We start from the raw sequence: 24,885 nt of genomic DNA, 5'->3' as shown, positions 1-24,885 counted from the left end.
TTTTTTATTCATCCTTGGGGGAGTTTCTCGGGGTTTTCTTGACGCATCTGGGGAGGAACTCTGGATAATTTATGCAGGCGTGTGTGCAGATGGTGCGGCTCGGTGGGAGTGGCCGGGCCGCTCGCAGCAGCCTGCTTTGCATGAATCGGAGGCTCCGGGGTTGCGAGTCAGAGGCTGCAGCTTCGATCTTTGCCCGTTAGCAGCGCAGACGAGAGAGCCGAGCCGAGGGCGGAGGAGACCAGGAGCGGGATGGCAGAGAGCAACTCCGAGGCGAGCGGCTCCGTCCACCGGAGGTGCGCGGCCCATTCTCAGGAGAGGAACAGCTCCGCCGGGGTGTCCAAATGGATTCGGCTGAACGTCGGGGGGACGTATTTTTTAACGACAAGGCAAACGCTGTGTCGAGATCCAAAATCATTCCTGTACAGATTAAGCCAGGCTGACCCGGAGCTCGACTCAGATAAGGTAAATGCTAAGCTAGGTAGCGCCTAACATTAGTCTCGCGTTGGATAAACTAGTTTATCGGCCTTTTCGTGAATGTAGATTTTAGTTCTGCAGTTAGAAACAACCGCTGTTGTGTGGAAGTCCCTTGTCAGCTTGTATATTCGCACTTTTTTAAAGTCTGTGCTTATTCATACTTGCTGCTAACTCGATTTTTTTTTTGTGTGACTGCTAATATTAGCAGCGCTAGCTAGCTAGATTCCGTCAGTCACCACATGACAGAGGATCTTGAAGTGCTACTGTTCCTTTTTTGTGTGTTTGTCGGGATATCTTACTAAATTGTGCGTCTGAAAAGAGGGGGCATCAGTTTGAGTTGGGTTTTTCTTTTTTTTCTCTCGAGTTTTTTTTTTCTTGTGAAAGAACAAGTGGGAAACTTTGCCCATTCGGCGCCGCATTACAAAGGTGATGGTGTCAAATGTCAGATTTTCCACTTCATGTCCAAATTATTATCATTTCGTTAAATCGATGTCGTAAAAAAAAAAAAGTCTATGTCGGGTCTCTGTTTATCCATCTGACTCCAGTCAAACATAGTTTGCTCAATCACGCCTATTGTGCGCAGAGCGCGCAGAACTGTGCTGACATATATTTTCTGGTTTAAGCAGCCTGAAAGCATTAATGCTTTAAGTAAAGTGGACCAGGTTCCTCCTCCTCTCGGGATTACTCTGCCACTTGGCCGTGTTTGCCCTGCATTAACCAGCCTGTGTTGGTGGTGAGGCTCCCCTAATGAGCACCAGTCGTGGCCAAGTGGGGTGAGTTGCTGCTGACAACAGAGAGCTGTGGGGAAATGCTCCATTCCCCCATTCAATGGCCTCCCTGCCCCTGATGCAGCCCTCTGTCTCTTTACCCCACGGCCCTTTTCAAAAGTACTGTGCATGTGTGTCTATTTTAAGGTGCCCGGGGCTGAAAAACACCACGCATTTGCATCTGTGCTCGTATTAATCTCAACTTGGCGTGGGTCATTTTACTGCTCTATTGTTCGCCGTCATGATCTACTCGCACATCTGCCCCCTTCACTAAGCCGATACCGGGGCTCATCTCCTATTTTCATGCAAATATCTTAATCTCGGTATAATCAGCTTGCTTTTTCGAAAGTTTATCCTCTCGTGCTCGTGGCTCAGTCCATCTCAATCCCCTGTCTTAAGTGTGCATCGGCCTCCCAACGTCGCCGTTTCTCTATCCTGCGGCCGCTCTCGTGTTAGGATCTCCCCCAGCGCGCCGGAGAGTGTTATTAGACCCCGCAGTCCTGCCCCTCCCGTCTTTCAAAGTGTGTTATCATGACTTTGCTTCAGTGTTATGGATTGTTGGGGTATTTTAGGTGGCTTTGGAGTGGACGCGGCCTCGTCTGTGATGGGAAGCGGAGGGAGGCTGCAGTGCTTCGTCTCCCAGTCGGGGAAAGAGTGGTTCGTTTCGCACTCACGCAGGCTGACGTGCTCCAGCAGGACTCTTGAGGAGAAATGTATTATTCATCCTGTTGACTGGAGCCTGTTTTTCTCGTCGGAGTGGATCAGGGAGAGGGTGGAGGACGGCCTGCCTGATGGACCTGCCTTTAGAAATGGGGCTCTTAGAAGTTTTTCTTTAAACTCATTTGACCTGTGTTTTTTACCATCGCGGCTAGCTTTTGTGCGCTGGCTTTTTGGGGTTTAAGGGAGAAGTTTGCATGGGGAAAAAGCTTTGAAAAAGTTCTTCCGCCGGTGTGGTTTGTTTCCCAGTTAGTGCTGAGGTGCAGACTGGGACACCAGCAGGCGGGCGTTTGTTCTTTGCCAGTCTTCTGTACTCGGCTCAGGACCATTTGAGATGGGACCCAGCGCGCCGGCTCTGAGAGCTGCATGAATTTTTCAAGCACCCACATCACAAAAGACTCCTGTTCCTCCCATCTCTTTGTTCTTTTCATATTTATGTCCATTTGCTGCTACTGAAGTTCTGTCTGCGACACGCGTGAGGAGGAGAATATGGCAGCATTTAATGCCAAACCCAGGTTTTGTGTCGTGCCTAAGCTTGCTGTGGGAGGCAGTGTAAATATTTAACTGTCGTATCTACTTGTGCTTCCTCTGCCTGCAGTAAGTGAGCGCGGCAGGAAACTGCACGGTGCAAATAAGGTGTGACTGAGGTCCATCTGCATTCTGGCTCGTTCTTTTGACTAAATGTACAGTGGTGTCCAACGGTTTAACTCCTTATCAGTCACACATTGCAAGAACCTTTTTTTTTTTATTTTTTTTTTTAATTTTCATAAGTATGTTCCAGGTTGTAGCGAGTTTATTTCTTTTCTTTCCTCCTCAGCTTGTGAACAAAACAGACCTCAACCTCTGGTCCTGCCAGCGAGGCTTTTAGCTGACTTTTAAAAGAGGCTGTTCATTTGCCGCCCGGAGCGCTCCTCCGCCGTTAATTGCCCCGCACGACACGACTTCTGGTGTGGCTTTGCAGAGTTTCAAACGGTAGAAGGGCCCAGCCCTGAGGAGAAGGCCGGTCCTGCATTCAAACGGTTAAATCTCCCAGAACACCGGAGAGTTTGATGATATAATCTTGATGTAGTTTGTGTATTATTTAGAAGATGAAGGCAAGTATTTTCAGTGCCATTAACTCTTGGGCTCCTCAGGGATTCCTGGCTCCTGCTCTTCAAGGATCAGACTTCCACTTGGCTAAGTAGCTCCAGTCATGTGCTGTAAGCAGCATTTCCGCACCACTCTTGTTCTGTAGTCGGACTGCGGGACTGAGCCTGACTGCTGGTTTTCCAGTAAAATTCTTTTGCTTTTGAATTTGCCACAGAAAGGACAGAACTGTGCTACATTTAAAGGCTGAAAGGAGAATATAGTTATTTATAAAGTCATTAAATAAGCTTTTCCTTCTATGGAAAGTTGTCTCACTTCAGGACAGACGTTGTGACAAAAACACCAATAACACATCAGTACAGAACACAACATTTGCTCTTTTCTGGAGGTAAATGCTGGGAAACGGGTCACAGCAGGCGACCGGGGCACTGGCTTATTGTCTTATATCTCACCCTTTTGCTGCAGAACAACAAACATTATCTGTAAGGTTCTAATTATTTTTATTCTCCAGTTGTCCCCACTGTGCCTCCGTTTGTTGCCTGTTGCTCCCTGTGTCTGCCCCAGAAACCCAGCCTTTCTTAATCTGCATTCCCTGCGTACATTAGCCTGGTTCGAGGCTTCTTAATCACCTCTTTCTCCTCCCTTTCACCCCCAAATCTCAATCCACATGCTGAATTCAAGTATTTAAAAGATATTTGATCCACACCAAAGCAAACGCATCACCGCCTCGGAAGAGATTTTGAGCCGACCGTTTAACACGGGCAGCTCTGGGGGGGTGCGTTTCCTCCTGGCAGACCCACCTGTGTGTGAGCTGAAGCAGCTGGAAGAATGTAAGAAACTGACAACAGTGTGGTGAGATCAGAATAGATCCCCACTGGGAACCTTCTGGGATATTTTCTGCTTTAGAAATGAGGGCGGCCTGCTAACAAGGTTCAGAGCTTCATTATGAGAGGGAATGCAGTGGGACCTTTCCTCGTGATTGACTTTGGACTCAAATCCCCCGTCTGTACCGGCGATGTGGCCTTTCTGACGCCAGAACCTGCTCTGGAACTGCAGAAAACCTGGGATGTTTCGTTTGTGGGCCCAACAGCAGCTGTTTTGCTCACTTGTCCAACTTTCATCCTTGTGTTTGGCTGACGTGGATCAAATATTCTGCAACAATCTTGAGTTTTGTCCTGTAGGTATATTAAAAGCGCCGCCCTCCACAGTGAGCGTAAATGTCCCGGGAGGTTCCGTGGTGCAGATCTGTCCAAGGCAACACAATCAGGTCATTTTCAGATGTAAATCTCGGTGTGCTGTCCTCCCGGTGGTGCGTTCAGCCTTCTGCTTCAAATCTTTTTCGCTTCTGCTCTAATTATTTTAGCTTTTCTCCCCTGTGACAGAAGGTCTAATTGCAGAAATGGGGGAATACCCAGCGGTTGTGAAGGAATCGGGCTGAAACCGGAGGCCTCGGTGGAATAGTGAAGTGATATCGTAAAGGTGTTGTGCGCTCTGCTCGTGTCATTTCAAGCCCTGGGGGATTATCAGCAGGGGAGCCGTCCTTAGAATTCTCTTCCCGTGAGTTTATTTCAATTGCGCGCTCGTTTCAACCCTACTCGGATTATATTCCGATTGAGGTGAAACCTGAGGGGGCGTGCCACAGGGCCGGGTTAATGGACTGCTGCTGTTTGACCTCGGATCCATGTTTCAAGGCCACTTCAAAGCCCAATTAATTGAATGCAAAAAAGAGACGCTTGCTTTCGTTATTAGGAGCTTCTCCTGGAACCGAACGTGACCTTTTTACAAAACTGTTCTCATTTCCTTCCTTTCTCTACCCCCCAGGATGAAACTGGTGCCTATCTCATCGACAGAGACCCCACATACTTTGGGCCAGTTCTTAACTACTTGAGGCATGGAAAACTGGTGCTGAACAAGGACCTGGCAGAGGAAGGTAATGTCTCTGTCCTCAAGGGTTGTGTCCACACGGTTTCTCCACACACATTGTCACGTTGTGGGTGCTTAGATAAAACCAGCCCAACCATTAAAGGCTTTGATTCATGGTTTAACATTGCAGGGGTGCTAGAGGAAGCCGAATTCTACAATATCACATCGTTAATAAAGCTCATCAAGGACAAGATCAGGGAACGGGACTGTAAAACATCACAGGTACGTGATGTTCCCTGACGTTGTCTCTCTTATTCTGGTCTTAGCGATGTCCCGAAGTGCCGTTCTTGTGTCCTGATCCATGTTTTCTGATCCACAGGTCCCAGTAAAGCACGTGTACCGTGTGCTGCAGTGCCAGGAGGAAGAGTTGACGCAGATGGTGTCCACCATGTCTGACGGCTGGAAGTTTGAGCAGGTACGTCTCCTGCTGCAGCACCTCGGCAGCCATCCACCTTCCTCGTGCTTCACCCACCCGACTAAGCTCACGTTGACCCAGAAAATGCAATCTTCAATCTCACAAATGGCTAAGAACGCTAAAACCCCACATCCCATCTTTCTTAATGTCCGCATACATGATTCGGGCATCCGTTCTGTGCTCTGATTGGTCGTTGCAGCTTGTCAGTATAGGTTACGGGCGGGCCCACCAGTCAGAGTTTCTGCTGATTGTGTCAAGGGAGGTGAAGGGAGAGGAGTCTGCTTTGCCAAACAACAGTGGAGAGGTGTGTCCTACAAATTTTTGTCCACGGGCTGGTCACTGCATGGTCCCCATGTCGTCCACACGCAACTTGTTGACCGTTGTGTCTCCCTGGTAGCAGACGCACAGCTCTTTAATTTACTGATCTCTTTTCGTCAGTCGAATCCTGTCCATGTACCGTTTGCTCACCAGCGAGGCTAAGACACCGTCTCTTGTCTGTGACTTTATTTCCTGGTCCTTTTTTTTCTCTCCTTTCTTATCTCTCCAGCTTTTTGTGTTTTGCTTGGATGTTTCCATTTGGATGTTTTAGGGACAATACTGTGCTGGTTCCCGTCCGTTATATGTAATTGTATTCAGATGTCAAGGTTGTCTAATTCAGCGCCGGACTTCTGCTGGATGTGTCACATGCAAATTTCTCTCACATGTGATCACAGGTTTGGCTGTCGTGGGGGGGGGGGGGGGGGTTAGTTTGTGTGAGTAAATCTGCCTTAAACAAGGATCGCTGGATCTCTCCCGCAAGATTAATTCCTTCTGTCTAATCATCTTACACAGGTCAGGTCGCAGAAACCGTGCAAAGCCTTGAACTCGGTAATAGCATAAGAAAGTGTTTTTGGGGGATGAGCTTTAATGTCCCACTGATGTCGCCTGACCTCCTACTCCTACCTCCTCCTACCAGTTTGAGCCTCGAGCAGTAGGATCAGTGGGAGCTGCTTGCTATTATTTGGTCGCCTTTTATTAACAACAACAAGTCTGGCAGCGGTGACTAATGAGGCCATGCATGTCTGAACCTGCACACGCGTGCACACAGGTGTGCAGTACGCACACACGTCCACCAGTAAAAGCAACGTCCCAGTTGTAGGACTGGCTTTGATTTTCTCACTTTAAAAAATGCAATTAAAACCTTTTATAGTTTACATTTTTAAAAAGATTTGGTGTCATTTTAGCCTTTTTGGGTTCTTTATTCATACTGAGATGACAGGAAATGAAATCCATTGAGTATTTTAAATGATATGATGATTGAGGAACCTTCTAGTCCATTTTACTCGCTTTGATATGCAGATCACAGACTCATAACTTTCACATTTCTGGAAGTTCATGAAGATGAGGTCTCACTGTAGCACTGGGTTTCTAAAATGCAGCATGTCTTCGACACGTCTGTGTATTGGGTCAGCTAACATCTCATTATTAAAAATAGTTTGGATTATTGATGGCGGTGAGCGTGTCCATAGCAGGCTCCTCTGGCTCTGTTGCGTTTGTTTTTCACCGCTCACCCTGGTTTTATCCTGTCATGTCCGCCCCCCCCCCCTTGGCATGTCTGCTCCTCGTGGTCGACGTCTTGCATCACCAACTTCACAAACTGTCTCTGTCCTCCCTCTGTCTCAATCGCATTTATGCGGACGATAATTAACGATGGGCGAGCTGGTAGTCAGATCGCTCTGTGAAGGAAAGGAAGAGGTCGAGGCTAAACGCTCATTTGTGTTGATCAGTGTAAAGGTTTGCAATAAAGTGGAGCCCCCTCTTACAGTATACTAGTGCTGTATCACTTTTTTTGGTTTCAAAACATTATTGCTGTGTCTCCCAGGTTTACCTGGTGTTAGTGAATCCGTCTAAACCTGCTCTCTGCTCTGCTTTTGTGTCTCTCCAGCTGGTCAGCATAGGGTCCTCATACAACTATGGAAACGAAGATCAAGCTGAATTCCTGTGCGTGGTCTCCAAGGAGCTGCACAATCAATCATACGGGACGAACAGTGAGCCCAGTGAGAAGGCTAAAGTAAGTGCGCGCGGGCAGGAGTCGCTTTTTAGAAGGTATCCAGGGCAAACATCTGTGAGTGATGGCTTGTGCTGGAAGTTTTAAATGTGCTGCATTTATGAACATGCCACCAAGGGGTTGAAAGAACCCATGGTTAATTGATGAGAAGCCTCTGTGAAGGAGAAGCCATGAATATCCAGTCACTGCTGGGTTGTTTTTAAACCCGCTTGTATAACTTCAAGTGTGGTGTAAGGTAAAATGGAAATTTCCTGAAATGAATTTGAAAGGTCTCAATGCTCCAGGTTTCAGGTTTTTGGCCTCTTCATGTTGCGAGACGCTCCCAAACAAAACACACGAAGCACTCTGATTACATGTGACTGATTTGTCTTGAGCACTCATCACTCATGACTCGGTGGGGAGCGTTCAAGTGCTCGTGTTGCCTCCACTGCCCCTCCCCAGGTCGCCCTTCCCTTCCCTCTTCTCCATAATGCAGTTTAGACCTCCGTCAACTGTGCCTACATTTGCTTTCAATGACAGCTTGACTTGATAATAAGGTCATCCAGGTTGTAAATCAGCTTTAAGCCTCACCAAGCTAAAGCTACATCAAAAAACAGATGGTTGCAAGTGTTTCTTTGCACGTGAAGCTGTATTTTAAACCAGATGGAACAGCTTTTTTTTTCCCCTCTCTCTCTCTGTAGTGCAATGCCTGGTGCAGAGGGACTGTGTAGATAAATACTTGTTCCTGATATATTGTTTGAAGTCCTTAAATTGCCCAATTAACGTTCTTCTGTGCGCATCTTGTGTGACACTATAGAGACGTATTTTTATTTTATTTTTTTTAATTCAATGGAATATGGAGCAAAGCAGTTGATGTAAGCCGAGTTTGTCTGTGGATTAGTTTCAGGTGGAAGAGTGGAGTTTGTCCAAAGCCAAATCGGCTACAGTGAAATCTGTTTTGTGTTGCACATGTTCCCAAAACGGTTTCATTTCAAATGCTGATTCCATAACGTCAGTAAGTTTCTTACTTAATTTAAAAAAAAAATCCTTTAATGAAGAGAAGCCCTTTTAGCGACGGAATGTTAATTTAATCGAACAGGGTTGAGTGCCTGTTGACTATGTTGCTATTGATTTATCAACAATAATTGCAGTTGGAGCTTCCACAGTTGGAGCCCAGGTCTCCATTTCTTCAGAGGGCTCCGGTTGGTTTTGGGCATCAGGGCGTTCCAGCACCAAGGTTGATCCCATCTGACAAGCGTCTCTATTTTATGAACTCATCCACAATTGGCTGGACAACCTCTGGCGCAAGGCTTTATTTTCCTCATTTGTGCAAGCATTTCCCTTTTCTTTGCACCCTTTTCAGAGGCTTTGATTCAGCCAGCACATTGAATAAATATATAAGTGCCTCTGGCTGGGAGCATTTGTACTGTGGGAGGAATAAGTGCTTCAGTCAAAGGCGGATAAAGTGACGACACCATCCCTTATATTTCTGTAGTTACAAAGGCAAGAACTAAATGTCTTTTTTTATTAATGGAAAGCCTCTTTGTTCATTTACCTTTTGTGTATCTCCACCCACAGATTCTCCAGGAAAGAGGTTCTCGGATGTGAAGGGGACTCAGTATTATCAGCTCCAGGTGTTATGATGCAAACATATCATCTTTGTGAAAGAATGTTTGGCACAATGGAGATTTAAATGGGGGATGTGCATTTTCGTTGTTTTCCCTCAACTTTCATTATTGTTTTTTTATGTAAATAAGTCTGTTTACTGACAGTTTGTGCCTGTACATTTCAACTGGACCTTTTTTAATTAGCGGCAACTCTTTTTTTTTTTTTTGGTTTCTCCTCACTGAAAGTAAGGATTTGCAATCTACATATGTTTTATGCTATGGCCAACATCATATAAGGCCTATGTTTCACTCAGGGTCATCTATCAAATAAATATCCTCCAATTTAAGGTTTAGGTAAGGGATCCGTTTAGTACACAGAAATATAAAACTGCAAATCATTGCTTAAAGATGTTAAGAAGGGATTTGTGCATTTATTTAGAAGATATTAGGTTACTGAAATGAGAAATTGAACCCCACTAAAAGTGTTTATTTTTTATTTTATCATATCTCAACAGTTACACTCCGATTTGTGATCACAAGGAACCAAACTGCAACACAAATGTTCCGTTGCTTTAAACGTTAACATTGCCAGAACAGGTTTAAAAGCCACGAGAGCGAGCATCAATGATTTGGGACCGTTATTAATGGACCATTTTGTAACACAAAGAATCTAAACATACAACAGAGATACCATTTGTTCGCCATCTTAAAGTAAAGCTCTTGCAATTGAAATGTGTTAGCTGCTTCTTCGAGTGTGCACCGTTAGGAAAAATGGAAAAATCAACTTTTCCTAATTGCAAGTTTACTCAATTGCATATCTTTATTTCAATGTTAAGACCTCCTCGTGCTTATTAGTCAGTAATTAACTGGCGATGTTTGACGATGCTTCCAAGGAGAAGGTCCACGGTTACAATAGTGTGTGTTTGTTATTTTTACCTTTTTCTGAGTTTTCCGTAAAGGGATGGTGGAGTTTGTTTTTAAGGGGCTGTGTCGTGTTATCACCTGCAGTACTCGGTGGCCAGTACTCACCCAGTTTGGAAAACCAGAGACAGGAGAGCTACTGCACAAGCACCTGAGCCGAAAACAAAACAACTTTTTAGTCTCGCACCTCACATCCTCATTTAGCTGTATGCAAGTTTAAGTCAAGGTCATAATGGACTTTTAGATAAAATGTTGGAGTGCAGACTGGGAGAGTGATGGCCACTGCCTGACTACGCTCAGAATTTATTACGAACCCCTGGAGAAAACTGCAGAACCCCTTAAAACCAAATTAGTTTTTTTTTTGTTTTTTGAGGGACTTGTTTTTTTAATATCTAGTTTTTCTCGGAGTTTGAGGAGCCGAAGAAATTGAAGGTGTGGGTGAAGTACTTTCTGTTCATATCGGAGGATCTTGTTTGGGTGTAAATAATCCAAATTCGATATTAATATTTATCGCTTAAAACTGCACGATTTGTACACTGTATAGAAAACACAAGCTGGATTGAAGTTGTTTATACTGGGTCTTTCGGAACGACAAACTCTGGTGTTTTTTGCATCGTTTGTACATGACTTCAGAGGTTTAGGTTGGAATGGAACCCCCTGATGCTCAATATGGCATCAGTCACTGACAACATGCCTGGAACATGTTTTTGATAACTAATAACGGAGCTATACTTGGCTGTCTATAAAGTTGACTGTTACGTTTAAAAACAAATGTATTTTTCCTGCATTGTGATAGATTCTTCTGAGCATTTTGAATTGTGTAGATTTCGTACACAGCATTACAAGCACTACAGTGGGGGAGGGGGTGGGAACACTGTGCACATTTGCTTACGAGCCTGTAATGTTGTTGATGTAAATACTGCATTTTAGAACACATTTTCCTTTTTTATTATATATAGAACGTTTTTGGGTTTGTGTGGTTTTGATAGATTGGCTATTTGATTCACAGATAATCATTTTAGTGTTGCCTTTTTCCCAATGACCAAAATCCATTGTCTTATGTGTATTATACACATTAATCTTAGTGTCAGGGATGAGTACATTTTTCTTAATGCTGGCACACTTTGTTCAGAGTTGTTACCGATACACAAATCTCTATTTACTCATGTACACATCCACACTTGACGAAAGCAATTTTTATATCGTTGGAAGAATGAGTGTGGTTGCATGTTTTTTTTCATATAAATATATACACACACTTGCACACAGATACAGACACAAGGGCTTTTAAAGTGCAAAATTTGACATCTGCAAAGAGTTTCACTCAGAGTAGCCTGAATTTCCTGCCAGTGCTAGGCTATGTTTACATTTGCAAAAGTATTCTGAAGCCTTCCAATTACGTACCGTCTTGCACTCCTTCACAGTAACATTTTTCTGACTCGTGTGATTACACCAATGGAAACTAACACTCCACAAGAACTGATATTCACTCTGACTTACTAACTGAAATAATCAATTTCTGACAAACTTTGCTTGAGCGTTGTAGACAATCTTGCTTTCTGATAGCATGCTCACTTTGAATAGGATCAACCTTAATCTGTATTGACTCAATTGATATTCTATTCTGCTTTTGAGACTTTTTATCCAGAAATGCCATGTTAATGTGGTTGTCTTGTTATTTGCTCAGTCATGCTGAAACTTCATTTGAACACTCTGGTCTGAGGAGTTTAAGCAGCTGCATTACCTTAATGCTGAAACAGGTTGTCTTTGTTGAGCGTTTGGCATTGGTAATAACTTCCTGTTGTAAACGTATCAAACCTGTAGCCTATTCTAAGTGCCCAGTCTATTTTACATTGAAGTCACATTGAAGCCACAGACCACAGTAATGCATGATTTAAAGAAGTTGTATTCAGAGCGAGTTAGGAAAGGAATTCCATTTTTCTTACTCTACCACTTACATCAATTATAAAAGTTCTCATATCATTACATGGATCACTTCAATATGAACTTATGCAATGTTTTGAATATCTAAATTTAAGAGACCATTACAGATCTAAATGGTTTGCATTGGGTAAACTCAATAAAAAAAATGTTGTCATTAAATGTGTTTTTGTTTGTTTTTCCAATTGCAATGAATCATGACGTATAAAATCAAACACAAGCCCTAATGTTCAATAAAGTAGTGACCCCTTGCGTTGCTTCATGGAAATGCGCCGTAAATCTTAGGTGCCTTGAGAAATGCCCGATTAAATGTATACAAAATCTTCAAATTTAAAGTAAACTTAGGTTGTTTCTTAATGAGGCTGTATTAAAGAGGGGGGAAAAAGACTCTATAATAATGAATGTATTTTTAAATATGTGGTTTCTCACAGCGCTGGAATTAATCTTCTTTCATCCGGCCAAAGATGTACATGACAAGAGAGTAATCCGTAGATTTAATGCAAATGCCAGTTTAAGGCGCGAGGTTGTGAATCATTAGATGGTGGATAACACAAATATAATTAAATGAAGCTACCCAAATGAAATATTTAACAGTGAGGCTATTGCCTTTAATGCATCTAGCGGTAACGGACTGCGGAACAGCGCATGCGAGAAGGAAACATCCGCAAAGCCAACATCGCGGGGAATCCGATTGTCCATGGTGATAAAAAAAAAAAAAAAATTGGAGACGTAATTGAATTAATTTTGCGGGCGAATGAAGCATAAACGCAGGCATTTGAAATATTTTAGAAGAAAGAAATGAAGAAAATGTTCTTATAAGTATAGAGACGGTGTTCTGTGGGTATATAAACAAAGACGGAAGTAAACGACGGAAGACTATTCGGTTACGCCGTTTCTGTGTCTGGCTTGACTCGGAGCGGGTGGTTTTTTTCGGGAGGGAAACTTTGCAACGGTTTAACGGGATTTGAACAAGACTAACACAATTCGCTTATTTATACGAGCCCGAGCTGCCATACTGAAAGGTAGGAGCACGGCGTAATTGGGGGACGTCTTAAATTGTTCGTGTGTTATGACATTTTACCCACTCTACTTTGCGCAGTTTTCGCTAGTTTGGTAATGTGTGCGGCTTTTAGCCCCGGTCCTCTTTGTCCTTAGTTTAATGGATTGTGACACGATTTATACATGTTGAAATTTCCACACACTTGTTGTTGGCTCCGCCTTTGGTGTAATCCCGCATCGAAATAAATAAACCGGTCACTTTTCCACGACGCATAATTGTGTTCAAATGAAGCGCTATTGCGCATTTTTGTGCTGCATCAGGCCGTGTCAGACGCTAACTGCGCCAGCGCCTGGAAGGATATGGGCACGATTCTGGCGCACATGAGTTAGCTTGTGAGGCTAACCGTTTAGCTTCGCAGATGAAATGGCTTGTGTACTTTTTTAAACGTTTGCCTTGACCGCAGAAACGCGCCGTTAAACGAGGACGTGGAGAATAATGAGTTTAATTTGAGGAGCCGTCATACAGCAGGTCCCAGCCACGGAGTTTGGAAGAAGGCTTTTGTCGGTGCTAGCCGGTGTATGTTCCCCCTGGCTAGCGCTGACCTGGCTATGATACCGAGCGTGTAGGTTCACACACGAAACGTGAAAATACGTAAGGTGATTTTTGTATTTTCACTTTAGTTTTTGAGTATCCGATGGGAGAAGCTGTCTTGATCGCGCATTAAATGGGAAAAGCGACATCGTTGATAAATCTTGACTCATTTATGACATGCACGGAGAGTGGCTAATGATGTTTTTAAAAAGTCCTATTTGTAGATTGAGAGTGGCAGATTGCAACTTTCAACGTTCTTTATTCTATATCGACGCTACAGATGGTTTAATTAGCAGCGTTTGCGGTATTAACAGATGTTTACAGTAGTTTCGCATATCTGGTCCCAGCATTTTACACAACTTTGGGGAGGTTGTCATAAGCGCCTTATCTTTTATTCAAAAATGAATGATGAGGTGTTGAGAGTTCGTTAAGATATGTTAACAAGGACGACCCGTGCCCAGGTTCCACAAGGTTATATCTAAATGTTCTCCCACTGATTAGAGGATGTACACTATTTCATGATGTTGTCTTGGTTTGCAGAAGGCCACAAGTCATGTCAGGCATTGCATTCAGCCGGCTTACCCAGGAGCGCAAGGCGTGGAGGAAGGACCATCCTTTTGTGAGTAGCATCCAACACTGCCTGAAGCCTCCAGGGGGGCTTTGAGCCCTCAGCTCTCCATAAATAGTCAGGACGTGATCCTTCACCCCATGTTTACCAAATCATCTTCCCTTATTCCAGGGATTTGTTGCTGTACCAACAAAAAATGCAGATGGAACCATGAATCTCATGAACTGGGAATGTGCTATTCCTGGGAAGAAAGGGGTAATGTCTGTTTTGATAAAACACGCAATTTAAATAAACAGTGATTTCTGAAGCTTATATGTTTTAGATTATTGTAATATTGATAGTACAGATTCATTCTTGCCTGTGGAACGTCAGGCGTCCTTGATTAAATACGGCTTCTGTTTGTAAAACATGCTAGAACATGCTAAACATGCATTACCTTTTAATTGCAAAACTAATGGATGGTTGCTTCCTCAGACTCCGTGGGAAGGGGGGCTTTTCAAACTGCGCATGTTGTTCAAGGATGATTATCCCTCTTCACCTCCTAAATGTGAGTTTGATCTTATTAAGCATAAACACATCTTTTTCACAACAGGCCTCTGCAGAGGGTCGTAGTTTAGGCGATGTGTAGATCTAAACGTTGAACTGAAGGAGCTCTAACACCAGGACCTCATCTGGGAGGTTTCACACTCATAGCTTTGACTGTCAGTGTTGGGGATATTGTGATAAATTCCATTTACATCATCACACATAAAACTGGAGACGCGAGGAGCCTTCGCTCTGCTTGCATTTTATTGTACAGTACTTAAAAGTTTGATCCTGAATCAGTCAGAAGGTCAAGGGCAGCTGTTTAGTGTAGAATTCTGGCTCCGTGTTTGTATTTTAGAAATAAACGCTTTTCAATGATTGGACTTTGCACAAAATTTCAATGCAAGGAGCAGCCCTGTCTGTGTGCTTCATTGCTTCATTTTATTTCTATTGATGCGGGTGGTTGTTATTTACTGACATACTTGCCAGTTCAGTGGTGATGTAATATTGATACCCAGATGTTGTAAGTGGATCATAACGTTGGACTGCACATGTTGTTGCGTATATTCAGCTTTGTGCTGTATTTATTGGTTTGCGGTCTGAAAATGAATCAAAAACCCAAATCTGTCCTCTTCCTCTGACATACCTGCTGCTCTTCGACAGGGGTGTTGTTTGTATGTAGCAGCGTGAGTAGGCTGCATTAGCTTCTCTCTGTGATGTTCCTTCTTGTCTGACATTTGTACGCACGCATGTCTTACAGGTAAATTTGAGCCTCCACTCTTTCATCCAAATGTGTATCCATCGGGCACCGTATGCCTATCTATCCTGGAGGAGGACAAGGACTGGAGGCCAGCCATCACAATAAAGCAGGTCTGGGCATGGACCTCATCACCATCACATTGCTCTTTTGGTTTTGTTTTCCAACCATGTTCCATGTTAAAATCTGTTTCGGTAACTGTGAACTCCCATTAATTAATCCGGCCAGTGTTGTCATTTAGGGCTTATTTAAATGTTTTTTTAGCTTTCTGTTGAACTAATTATAGTCTGTTTCATTTGAAGTGATAAATGCTTTTGTAATCTTTCCCACAGATCTTGTTAGGTATCCAAGAACTTCTAAATGAGCCAAATATACAGGATCCCGCCCAAGCAGAGGCTTACACAATCTACTGGTGAGTGACCTGTCACTGGGAATGTTTTAGATTTTTCCCCGTTTGATCTGGAGCAAATGATGAGAAACTCATTTTATGGCAGAAGAGCCAAACGTAAAGCTTCATTATTGGGGGATATCATCAGGTATTGGGTCATAATAACTCACACTTCCATTTTGAACCCCTTTTTACAGCCAAAACAGAGTAGAATATGAAAAAAGAGTTCGAGCACAAGCCAAAAAATTCTCCCCCTCGTAAGAGCGAAGACTTGCTTCCCTGCGGCCGAAGGAATGGGTTGAACAAGAATCACCTCCCCGCTCAGTCTCTCGTTGAATGTGCTCCTCTCACATCAGGAGTTGCTTAAAGACTTCTATTTAAACTCCACACATTCTGTGCCATCCATCCTCCTTTGACCCATCTTTTTCTTTTTTTTTGGGGGGGTGGGGGGGTTGTTTTGTTATTGTTGCTCTTAAATGCCAGTTGGCAGATATTGCTGGGAGGGGATGGGTGCTTCCGCACCATCATCATTTCTTTTAAAACATTGTCTTATGTGGTGCAAGGGACACAGCTCGGTACCAATTTCATTAACTCCAAGCAAGCTGGCCGTCACGTTGTCCAATAAAGAAAACGTCTGTTTTATTTTGCTCCTTCACAGGGTCTCTTCCTTTAATTTCCCCCCTTTATGTTCCACAACTGTAATGTAAACTTGGCTTATTTCATTGTCAGTATTTCGACTGCTGTATAATGAATGGCACTTTTATACTGTTGTATCTTCACTAGTGTCTAGATGGCTCTGTCTAATTCTTTCCCAGGTTTTCTATTCAGCATGCTGTAAAATATGATAGAATCTGCTGCCTTGTCTTTTTGTTATTCAGAGTGTTTGCTTTGAAATAAATAAAAATGGCCATGATGACTGAGGCAGGTAGGATTACTTCTGTACCAGACTAAGGTTATTACGGTGCTTTGTTCATGTATGTGTCGGCGTAAATAAAACTTTCTACAAAACATTTGCCCTTTCTTTATTGAGTCGTATGAAAGCGCCCGAGCTTTGTCTGCTCTTCCAGCCTTGGATAGAGATTTTCTTTCTGAAACCACCCAAACATCTGCAGTCGAGGTGTTAGTTTTCGTACTCGGTGTGCGGCGGAGCGGCTGCGGCTCCGCTGCAGCTGTGCGACTGGTGGAAGGCCTTCAGCGTGCAGTATTCGTTGCTGTAGAGGGGAGCGCCTCTCTCCAGGACTTTGCTGCACGCCCAGCATCGCGGGCCTTCCTCAGCCGGAGCCGGAGCCGCGGTGCTCACGGCGTACGGCGCGCCCAGGAGAGAGCTGTCGCACCCCGGGTGAGGGATGTTGCTGTACATGGCCTCCTGCCGCATCTGCTGAGGGCTCCGGGGCCGAGGCTCTTCCTCCTGGACTTCCTCATACCTGGTTAAGGTGTCGATGCGCAGCACCTCCTCCCTCTTCAGCGCATCGGCGGTCTGGTCTCCTGTAACCACCCAGCTCTGGAAGTACAATGGCGTTCAGATGACGTGCCGTCCGGGTGACGGCGACAGCTACGCTTACCTTGAAATCTCCGTGATAATCGTTGTAGAGGGTGTGGAAATAGGGGGCAGGAGTTGGGATGTAGGCACGTCTCCTCCACCTTTGGATATGGAGAGCACAAAGTTGGAATGGGAGGGGGCAGCGTGGCTGCGTGGTCTTTAATGTTTCCCTGACCTTACATTTTAACACAAGCGACGGGAAGGAGCAGGAGGAGCACCATCGCACCTAAGAACTCCAGACGCAGTCCGGAAAGAAGTGGGGCAGAGGTCACAGCTGTGAAGGCAAAGGAAGCACGTGATTTGTACCTGATCCCACGTTTCACCGCCTCGAAGCTGCTCTTACCACGTCCAGCTGGCTCCGTCTTCCAGTGGATCTCAGAGGACCAGTCACTCCACTGTCCCTGGTATGAGACCTGGTTGGGACTGGACCTGACTTGGGCACCGTACTCAGCACCCGGGATCAGAATTTCATCCCTCACTTTACAATTCAGAGACTCTGTGGTCATTTCGTGGGACGAAATCTGAGAAACACAAACCGTGTCTTAAAGCAACCGTCCAAACGCGGCCGCCTGCTCCGTGTCCGTCCAGGGATGCTGACTTTCACATCTTACATTGCTCTCTGGACCTCGGGTGTAGTACCGCAGCTGGTACAGCATGTTCTTGGTCAGGGCCGTGTAACCGTAGTATTCTTCATACGTGCTTCTCCAGGTGAAGTGGTAGTGGGCGGCGTTGTGGCTGAGGCGGAGGCAGCAGGGCGCGTTGGGTTTAACTACACGTGTTCACGAAGGCACATTCATGAAGAGGCAGAGAGGAACCAACACAGCAAGAACACAGAACCAAGCGCTCCCTACTGTTTGTGTCAGGTGTGTATTCCTTTATCAGCAGGCTGCAGGTGCTGGAGACGTTACTGCCACAGAGGAAGATATTGAATTCTTGCGTGTCGTCCAAGGGCACCGCGTAGTCATAATCCTTAGACAACAGGCTGGAGATGTTGATGGAGCAGAAGTGACCTCCATCAACCTCCGTCATGCGACACCATTCCGGTTTGCTAAGGGAGGAAAGGGGACGCTCAGAGGTCATGCGATGGGACAGCTGGGGTCATGTTAGGGAAGAAGAGCCTCACCCATCGTCTTCTTCGTCCATATCTTCATGATCCGTGATGAAGAGCCAGTAGACCTGCGAGGCGTTCTCCGACGCCACTTTCAGGGAACAGTTGATGGTGAAGAGGAAATCGTTGATGCACTGGAGACGAGGGTCCGCAGCTGACGAAGTACATCAGGAGATGTTGTCAGATGTTATCAGGATTCAATGCTGGCATCTGTCCTGATGTTTAAATATTATATCAGCTTCTACAGCTTTCTTTCATTGTACATTATCATTTACTTACTTATTTCCCTCCTTTACAAGTCCACAGTAAGTTCCACAACTCTTCCAAAAATACAGATTTTGCAACCAAACGTGACTCTATTAAACATCAAGCAATAAATCCAACAACAAGAGTAATAACAATGAAACTAACCTGTCTGACAGATGGTGCCTGCAGACCACAGCGCCAACAGGGTCCACAGCTTCAGCCTCAGATGAAAGCAACGATCCATCACGCCCCGTGTTCCCAGCATCTGCCCCCAGGTTCAGTCCTGCCACCTGATGGCTGTGAATGTGTTTTTCAAACACGGATAGTGCGCGGCAGAGCAGCAGAGCACATTCTTGAAACCTGTCCCAGGTTGGCCAAACGGGCGTCAATTTAAGGGGGATGCGTGAAGGCGTGAAGTTGGACTCGCACGTCACGTCACATCGAGTTAACGCATCCGTATATTAACACTGATGTGGAGATGTCAGCTCATGCACATTGATCAACATCTATGTCAGGAAAAAAAAAGAGAATCAGATTCAAATTCATCTCCTCGCTGCTGAGTGTGCGCAAACGGGCAGCTCGTGTTGTGCAATGGTGCAAAGTAGAGGAAGCCTTTGCGGTGACTGTGGAAGTGATAAGAGGCTGATCGTGACTTCCTCACAGCTGATTTGAACGAGACATCCTGTCAAATTCCACCTCCGACTGGGCAACGTGTTGCGCGCGATGATTTATACAGAGGTGCGAAGATGGCGCTTGAAATTGATTTAGCCGTTAGCTTAGCAGCTTGTTTAGTGAATCAATGTTTCCGCACAGGGATTTTTCATTAAATAACTAGATGCATCTTCAGGTCTTATTGCGCAACAGCAGAAAACCCGATAAGGCCGCAGCTCTATCTGCAGCTGATTGCAGGTCCCGATTGATGGTTGTAGAGGGGGTTTTTTTTTTTCGTTTCTCGATTTAACGTAGAAAACAGCCGATCCGACAGATAAATTTGTGGGTTTTGTCACTGTTTTTGACTGAAATGTCAGTAAATTCTGCTGAAATAAAAATAACCATGGACACATGCTGCCATTTATTATTCAGCATAGAAAAACAGATGTTTCGCCGCCTTCGTCCATAACTTCTCTTTCTTACAAGATTTGTAGGAAAATAATTAAAATCTATGTTTGACATATTCTTTGGATTGAAGGTGGGAGCTCCGGTCATCAGGCACACCAGCGCGCCTCACTCACAGGCCAGTTTGCCGTCGAAGGATGAGAGGGTGATGGCAAAGGCTTGCAGGGCACACAAAGGGAAGCTGAAATCCATGGAGAAGACGTCCTCGGCCACACGGCCAAACTGCATCACGATGTAGTCCTCTGGACGTAAATCAAAAGGAAAAAGGTTGGTCATTGTGTTTCGTTTGTAGAAAATGTCAGGGATGATGTACCGTTGTCAGGATGGATGATCTGGAAGTTCTTGATGGAAGCCTGGGTGACGCGTCCGTGGAAGTTGAGCACGTATGACTGAGTCTGTTCGTTCCAGGTTGGGGATTTGTTCACCAGGGTGACCAGTTTGTCCGTGTTTCTGTTGGCATGGCGGGTCAGGAGGGTCTCCAGCTCCTGCAATGAGGGGAAACGCTTATAAACTAAACAGCCAGCAACTGATATCCAGGGCAGAAGGGGTAAACATACGTGTTTTGGATGGATGGAGACCCTTTCATCATTCTCTAACATTCCGGGGATGATCACAGTCATTTTCCTGGGACCTTTGAATCCCAGCACGTTTGTTTCCTGGAACCAACAGTGTTTTAATGTGGTTTTCCTCCCAGAACATCAGGAAGGTTGTGTCTAAAGCACAGGTTTCACTCACGTAGCAAACTGCTGCCAGCTCCTGCCGCAGGGACTCACTCTCCTGAACAAAAGGCTTCTTTTCTGGGTTCTCACCTCCATTGTAGACAGTGAACTTTGTTCCAAGAACATTGGACCTGCAACCAGTTTTGTTGAAAAATGCCCCCAACATCCATGGAGCTTTTGTTTGTGTGCCTTACTGCAACACTGCAGGCTTAGATTTGATGTACAGCCTCGCTCTATATAACAACTTTAAATCATTAACGTGATGGATACTCAGGGATTCATGACCGTAGGTTTCTTCAAAACATATGTTTTGAAGAAACCATATGTTAGAATGCATTCTATAAAGTTTCCATTTTAATGCACTTTCATCTGGCATAAACAAGATTCACTGTGCATGGGTGTATGCTTGTGGTTTTGGGATAAACAATAATAATAAACTGCCATGACTAACCAAAATACACATTTCACAATAGATCTGTTGCTTAACCACAGCAGACCAACCAACATGAATAATTATCATTAGCATTTTAATAATAATCCAGCAAACTTCTGCAAAGGTTTCACCTCCTTCATAGCTGTACGCTGACCCACTCAACTCCTATACCAGCAGTTTTTTATAATTATTCTACTTGCATGATCTCTGCCTATTCTCTCCTCTACCTGCCCTCCCCCCTCTCCTCTCTCTCTACCCAGCCCCCCATCAGCAGGAGGGTCCCCCTACATGAGCCTGGTCCTGCTCAAGGTTTCTTCCTGTTAAAGGGGAGTTTTTCCTTGGCTCTGTTGCTTGTTGGCGGTCAGGCCCTGAGATTCTGGAAAGCGCCTAGAAACAATTTTGATTGTAACAGACACTATATAAATAAAGATTGATTTGATTGATTAAACAAAGCGCACATATGGACACTTAAAATGTGCATCACATTCAGAGGACTGACAACAAAGGGAGACGGTCTGTGGCATAAATCTCGAGACAATGACCGTTTATATCTGCAGTCAACGATAAGTGAAACCGGAAATAGTGTGTCAACAGATGCAATATGACAACAATGGAATGCTTTTGGAAAGTAAACAATATAAGGATTCTCTGGAGACGCGCAATAGCGGAGCAACAACCGGTATAAACAACCCCCGCACCTGCTTCTACTTCTCAGTCCTAAACCAGTCATGCTCTGCCTGCTCAGGCGCGGCAGCGCCCCCAGTGGCAGGGACCCGCTGACTCACCCACCCTGTCTTACAGTGCAGAACTATTAAAAAACAATTTCTATTTTGCCTAAATAGCATCTCAGCAGATGCTGTGGGTCGTGAGGAAGTACCCCCCAAAAAGATGTAATTGAAGGATAATTACATTGTACCTTAATTTTCCAATATAACAGCTTGTGTCTCTGGACAGATTGGTTGGGTCGGTGGAAATCAGATAGTTGGATGTTTTGCACTTCTTCCTTTTTCTGCCGGCCATTAGAAACACCTTGGCGGGAGCATCAGGACAAGCACACATTAGGACAGCCATCAAGCAGATCAACAGAAGGACAATCAATAATCAAATGAAGGCACCGACCCTTTTGCCGTCCTCCTTCTCCAGGTGGAGGTAGTATGTCGGGTAAATGCCCTTCTCCATCCCTCTCCTGTCCCTCGTCACCCGACACTGGATGGTCACATCTCTGGGAGCCGGACGCAAAGCAAACTCCTTGAGATCATCCACAGACATGGGAGAGCAGGACTGGAAAGAGAGCGAGAGAAGGATCTGTAGCACCAGTCAGTCAGTCCTGATGAGTCCACTTTCAGTGATGCTCACGCTTTCATTTGAGTCACTGCTGGACGATGAAGTTTCCCTGTAGTTGGAGTTCAGTGTCGCCAGACTTGGTGTAGATTTGCCTTCTTTATTTGACTTTTTACCATTTTTCTCCTTTCCTTTGACCTCCTCATCTTTGCTTTCCTCACTTATTTGGCACCTTGCTGTGGAACACACACACACACACACCCACATTCAAGGTGAATGCTGCAGACTGTGGAATGCATCGGGAAGGATTATGGCTCACATATGTCAAGTTGTCTTTTCCTCTTTGGTGATTGGGGGGATGGAATTTTGGACCTCTCTTCCTCCTCCTCCTCCTCCTCCTCCTCCTCCTCCTCTTCCTCGTCACTGTCCTCCTGTTTATTTTTCTCCAGTTGTTTAAATTCAGACACTGAGTCTATTTTGTGGCTTGAAACCTCCAGGTTCTTCTCTGCAAAGATCAAACGTCAGCAGGTCTTAGTGCATGTAAATGCACGTGAACAGGTGCAGGGGCAGTATTAGATTAGACACTAAATGGAAGTTACGTTTGCAATCTTTTTTGGTGGACTTTTTTGTCTTCTGTGGGTCTTCGATTTCTTTCGCTTTGTCTTTCTTTTTGGGCTTTTTCTCCCTTTTCTCCTTCTCTTTTACTGACTCAGTCTCCTTTTCATTTTCGTTCTCTTCCGTCTCTGAAAAGCAGCATGTTTGATGTTGACTGCTCCTCTCACACACTCGCTCCAGCACAACAAACAGAAAAACATTTAAACAAGGTTTTGGGTTTTTGCACCTTTCTCACCTTTGCATTTTTCTTTTTTCTCACGCTTTTTCTTTGTCTTTTTTGTCTCCACCTGCGGATCATTCTCCCTTTCGCTCTTCACCTCAGGCCCTTTATCAATCTCTAAATTCATTTGCCCTCCTGCAGGTTTCTCGTCTAACATCAGGGTCTCCATCACATCACATTCCCCCAGTGTGATCTCATCCAGGGGGTTATCGTGGGCATGCTCCACTTGGTCTGCAGTAAGTCAATTCCAAAAAAGAGTCAACAAAACAATGCGAATAGAGCTGTTCAGCTTCATCATATGATCATTTCAAACTCACCACAGAGGGATGTGTTGCTCAGCGACTGGCTGATCAAAAGAGGAGTTTCGTCGGATTGCACGGTTTTTTGTTTTCTGTTTTTTTGCTTTTGCCGAATATCCCGGTTGGCTATGACCATCTGAGCATCTGCCCTCTTTTTTTGCTGCTTCTTCATCAAAAGTGTGCGCTGTGGGACAAAGTGTTGATGATGTTTCTTAATTTATCAGTACCACAGATATTTCTGCGTGCCAGAGCTTCTGCGTTTTTTATTACCTCCCTAATTTACAATTTGCACTGTTGTGTTTAAAAACTCTGCGACTTCTGTTGCTGAATGTTACTACTTCTCTGAACCTTCTACTATAAAAATCTAAATTTTAAACTTGAATTCAGTTGTACAGCTGCAGTTTTAGATTTCTGACCAGTTTTTATTCATTTAAAGACGACGGTACAAAGCCTGAAAAGCAGATTCTGAGCTGCTCCAGCTTCGAACTGCTACAAATGCTTCTCGTTTGTTTACCTGGTTGTCCAGCTTCTGTTGCCGTATATCTAGGTCATCCATGCTTTCGGACCGCAGGTCACACAGTGGAGAATGGAAGATTGATGAAATCCAGCATCAACGCTCAATAAAAGACACAGCTGAGTTTCTCAAAATGAAGAAAGCAATTAAACACAGAGGCGAGTGCTCTAATGTGGTAGCCGTCTCCATCTGTGTCCACCTGCATGTGGCAGAAGGCAAAGTGGATTAAAAGAGGATAATGTTCTTAAACTGCGCTGCACAGCTTGGCCAGTGTGGACAGTCTCAGCGGTAAGACGCTGCTGCTCTATGGAGACACTCATGTTCCTGCTTATGAGAGGTATATTCCATGGTGTATGCCCTCTGTTACTACCAGATTTGTTTTTGTCCTGTATAGATTAGGAAACCAAAGTATTGTTTAAACTGCTGGGGAAAGACCTGATTTTTTTTTACCCCTGAATCTGACCTTTCCTGTCTTTTCTGTGTAAATTAAACAGAAAAAAATAGCTGAATTCTGAATAGAACATTCTCAAATCAGTCTGAACCTCTTGTGTAATCTTTAGATCAACCACCAGGGATTAAGGAAGCACTAAAAACTTCTCACACCTACCTCCTACTCAACCAGTTCAAGCACTACTTTAACACCCACTGAAACTACCACTAATGTAATCATACTTATCACTGTAATAGTTTTAGACTATATACAGATAAAGAAATGCCTTTTAAGAGGATTAATTCAAATTACCACTCACCAAGGTATTTATCTGATGCTGTATTTGTACGTCCGAGCATATAAATTGCATTCCTCTCTTGAATACATAGTTATGGATTATGTAGTGGAAGGACAATTGATTCCACTGCTTTTCCTGAGTAAGGACATGCTGGATTGATTTTCCAGGAAGGAATCTTTAGATTGTCCATTTAAGAAAAAACACATACCTGGGAGCTAGACGCAGACTTTAAAGACACTTGTGATACCGGAGGACAGCGATCGAGCCATTTTGGCCCAGTTTTAATGTCTCACTCTTTAATAGGTGTTGTTTCTTCTTTAGTGATTAAGGGATTGGACTGCTAGACTTTCTCCTTTTACT

At 44.4% G+C, this 24,885-nt stretch overlaps 4 protein-coding genes across 10 annotated transcripts; 2 read left to right on the top strand and 2 right to left on the bottom strand.

Moving 5' to 3' along the window:
• Positions 1-82: 82 nt before the first annotated feature.
• On the top strand, positions 83-12,039 carry kctd5b (potassium channel tetramerization domain containing 5b). Of its 2 annotated transcripts, XM_011603808.2 has the most exons (7): positions 83-462; positions 4,866-4,974; positions 5,098-5,189; positions 5,287-5,382; positions 5,582-5,686; positions 7,307-7,432; positions 8,987-12,039. In XM_011603808.2, the coding sequence occupies exons 1-7, from the start codon at positions 250-252 to the stop codon at positions 9,014-9,016; spliced, it is 771 nt and encodes a 256-aa protein (XP_011602110.1). In that variant the 5' UTR covers positions 83-249; the 3' UTR covers positions 9,017-12,039. The 2 variants fall into 2 exon arrangements, with proteins under 2 accessions (XP_011602110.1, XP_003961355.1); XM_003961306.3 differs by lacking the exon at positions 5,582-5,686 and having other exon boundaries at positions 86-462.
• A 692-nt stretch (positions 12,040-12,731) lies between these two features.
• On the top strand, positions 12,732-16,714 carry ube2ib (ubiquitin-conjugating enzyme E2Ib). Of its 4 annotated transcripts, XM_029848747.1 has the most exons (8): positions 12,732-12,899; positions 13,341-13,499; positions 14,009-14,087; positions 14,208-14,291; positions 14,511-14,583; positions 15,322-15,431; positions 15,651-15,730; positions 15,904-16,714. In XM_029848747.1, exons 2-8 carry the CDS (start codon positions 13,456-13,458, stop codon positions 15,965-15,967), a joined length of 534 nt encoding a protein of 177 aa, XP_029704607.1. In that variant the 5' UTR covers positions 12,732-12,899; positions 13,341-13,455; the 3' UTR covers positions 15,968-16,714. The 4 variants fall into 4 exon arrangements, with proteins under 4 accessions (XP_029704607.1, XP_003961356.1, XP_029704699.1 ...); XM_003961307.3 differs by lacking the exon at positions 13,341-13,499 and having other exon boundaries at positions 12,736-12,899; XM_029848839.1 differs by lacking the exon at positions 12,732-12,899 and having other exon boundaries at positions 13,403-13,528.
• On the bottom strand, positions 16,354-19,333 carry LOC101072306 (interleukin-21 receptor). 3 transcript variants are annotated; one of them, XM_011603823.2, is made up of 8 exons: positions 18,766-19,333; positions 18,370-18,508; positions 18,098-18,294; positions 17,858-18,015; positions 17,590-17,767; positions 17,427-17,520; positions 17,269-17,347; positions 16,354-17,207 (listed from the first exon to the last, which is right to left on the bottom strand). In XM_011603823.2, exons 1-8 carry the CDS (start codon positions 18,863-18,865, stop codon positions 16,827-16,829), a joined length of 1,326 nt encoding a protein of 441 aa, XP_011602125.1. In that variant the 5' UTR covers positions 18,866-19,333; the 3' UTR covers positions 16,354-16,826. The 3 variants fall into 3 exon arrangements, with proteins under 3 accessions (XP_011602125.1, XP_029703458.1, XP_029703503.1); XM_029847598.1 differs by having other exon boundaries at positions 17,593-17,767; XM_029847643.1 differs by having other exon boundaries at positions 18,370-18,569; positions 18,766-19,332.
• A 324-nt stretch (positions 19,334-19,657) lies between these two features.
• LOC101072531 (tubby protein homolog) lies at positions 19,658-24,256 on the bottom strand. Its single transcript, XM_003961454.3, has 10 exons — positions 23,798-24,256; positions 23,302-23,467; positions 23,000-23,215; positions 22,225-22,385; positions 21,988-22,149; positions 21,785-21,897; positions 20,452-20,566; positions 20,274-20,372; positions 20,030-20,201; positions 19,658-19,958 (listed from the first exon to the last, which is right to left on the bottom strand). Exons 1-10 carry the CDS (start codon positions 23,837-23,839, stop codon positions 19,825-19,827), a joined length of 1,380 nt encoding a protein of 459 aa, XP_003961503.3. The 5' UTR covers positions 23,840-24,256; the 3' UTR covers positions 19,658-19,824.
• Between the last annotated feature and the right edge of the window lie 629 nt (positions 24,257-24,885).

This window comes from Takifugu rubripes, chromosome 1, assembly GCF_901000725.2.
Source record: "Takifugu rubripes chromosome 1, fTakRub1.2, whole genome shotgun sequence".
Taxonomy (NCBI): domain Eukaryota; kingdom Metazoa; phylum Chordata; class Actinopteri; order Tetraodontiformes; family Tetraodontidae; genus Takifugu; species Takifugu rubripes.
Note: the sequence above shows the minus strand (reverse complement) of the source record. Positions and strands in the feature narration are given on the sequence as shown.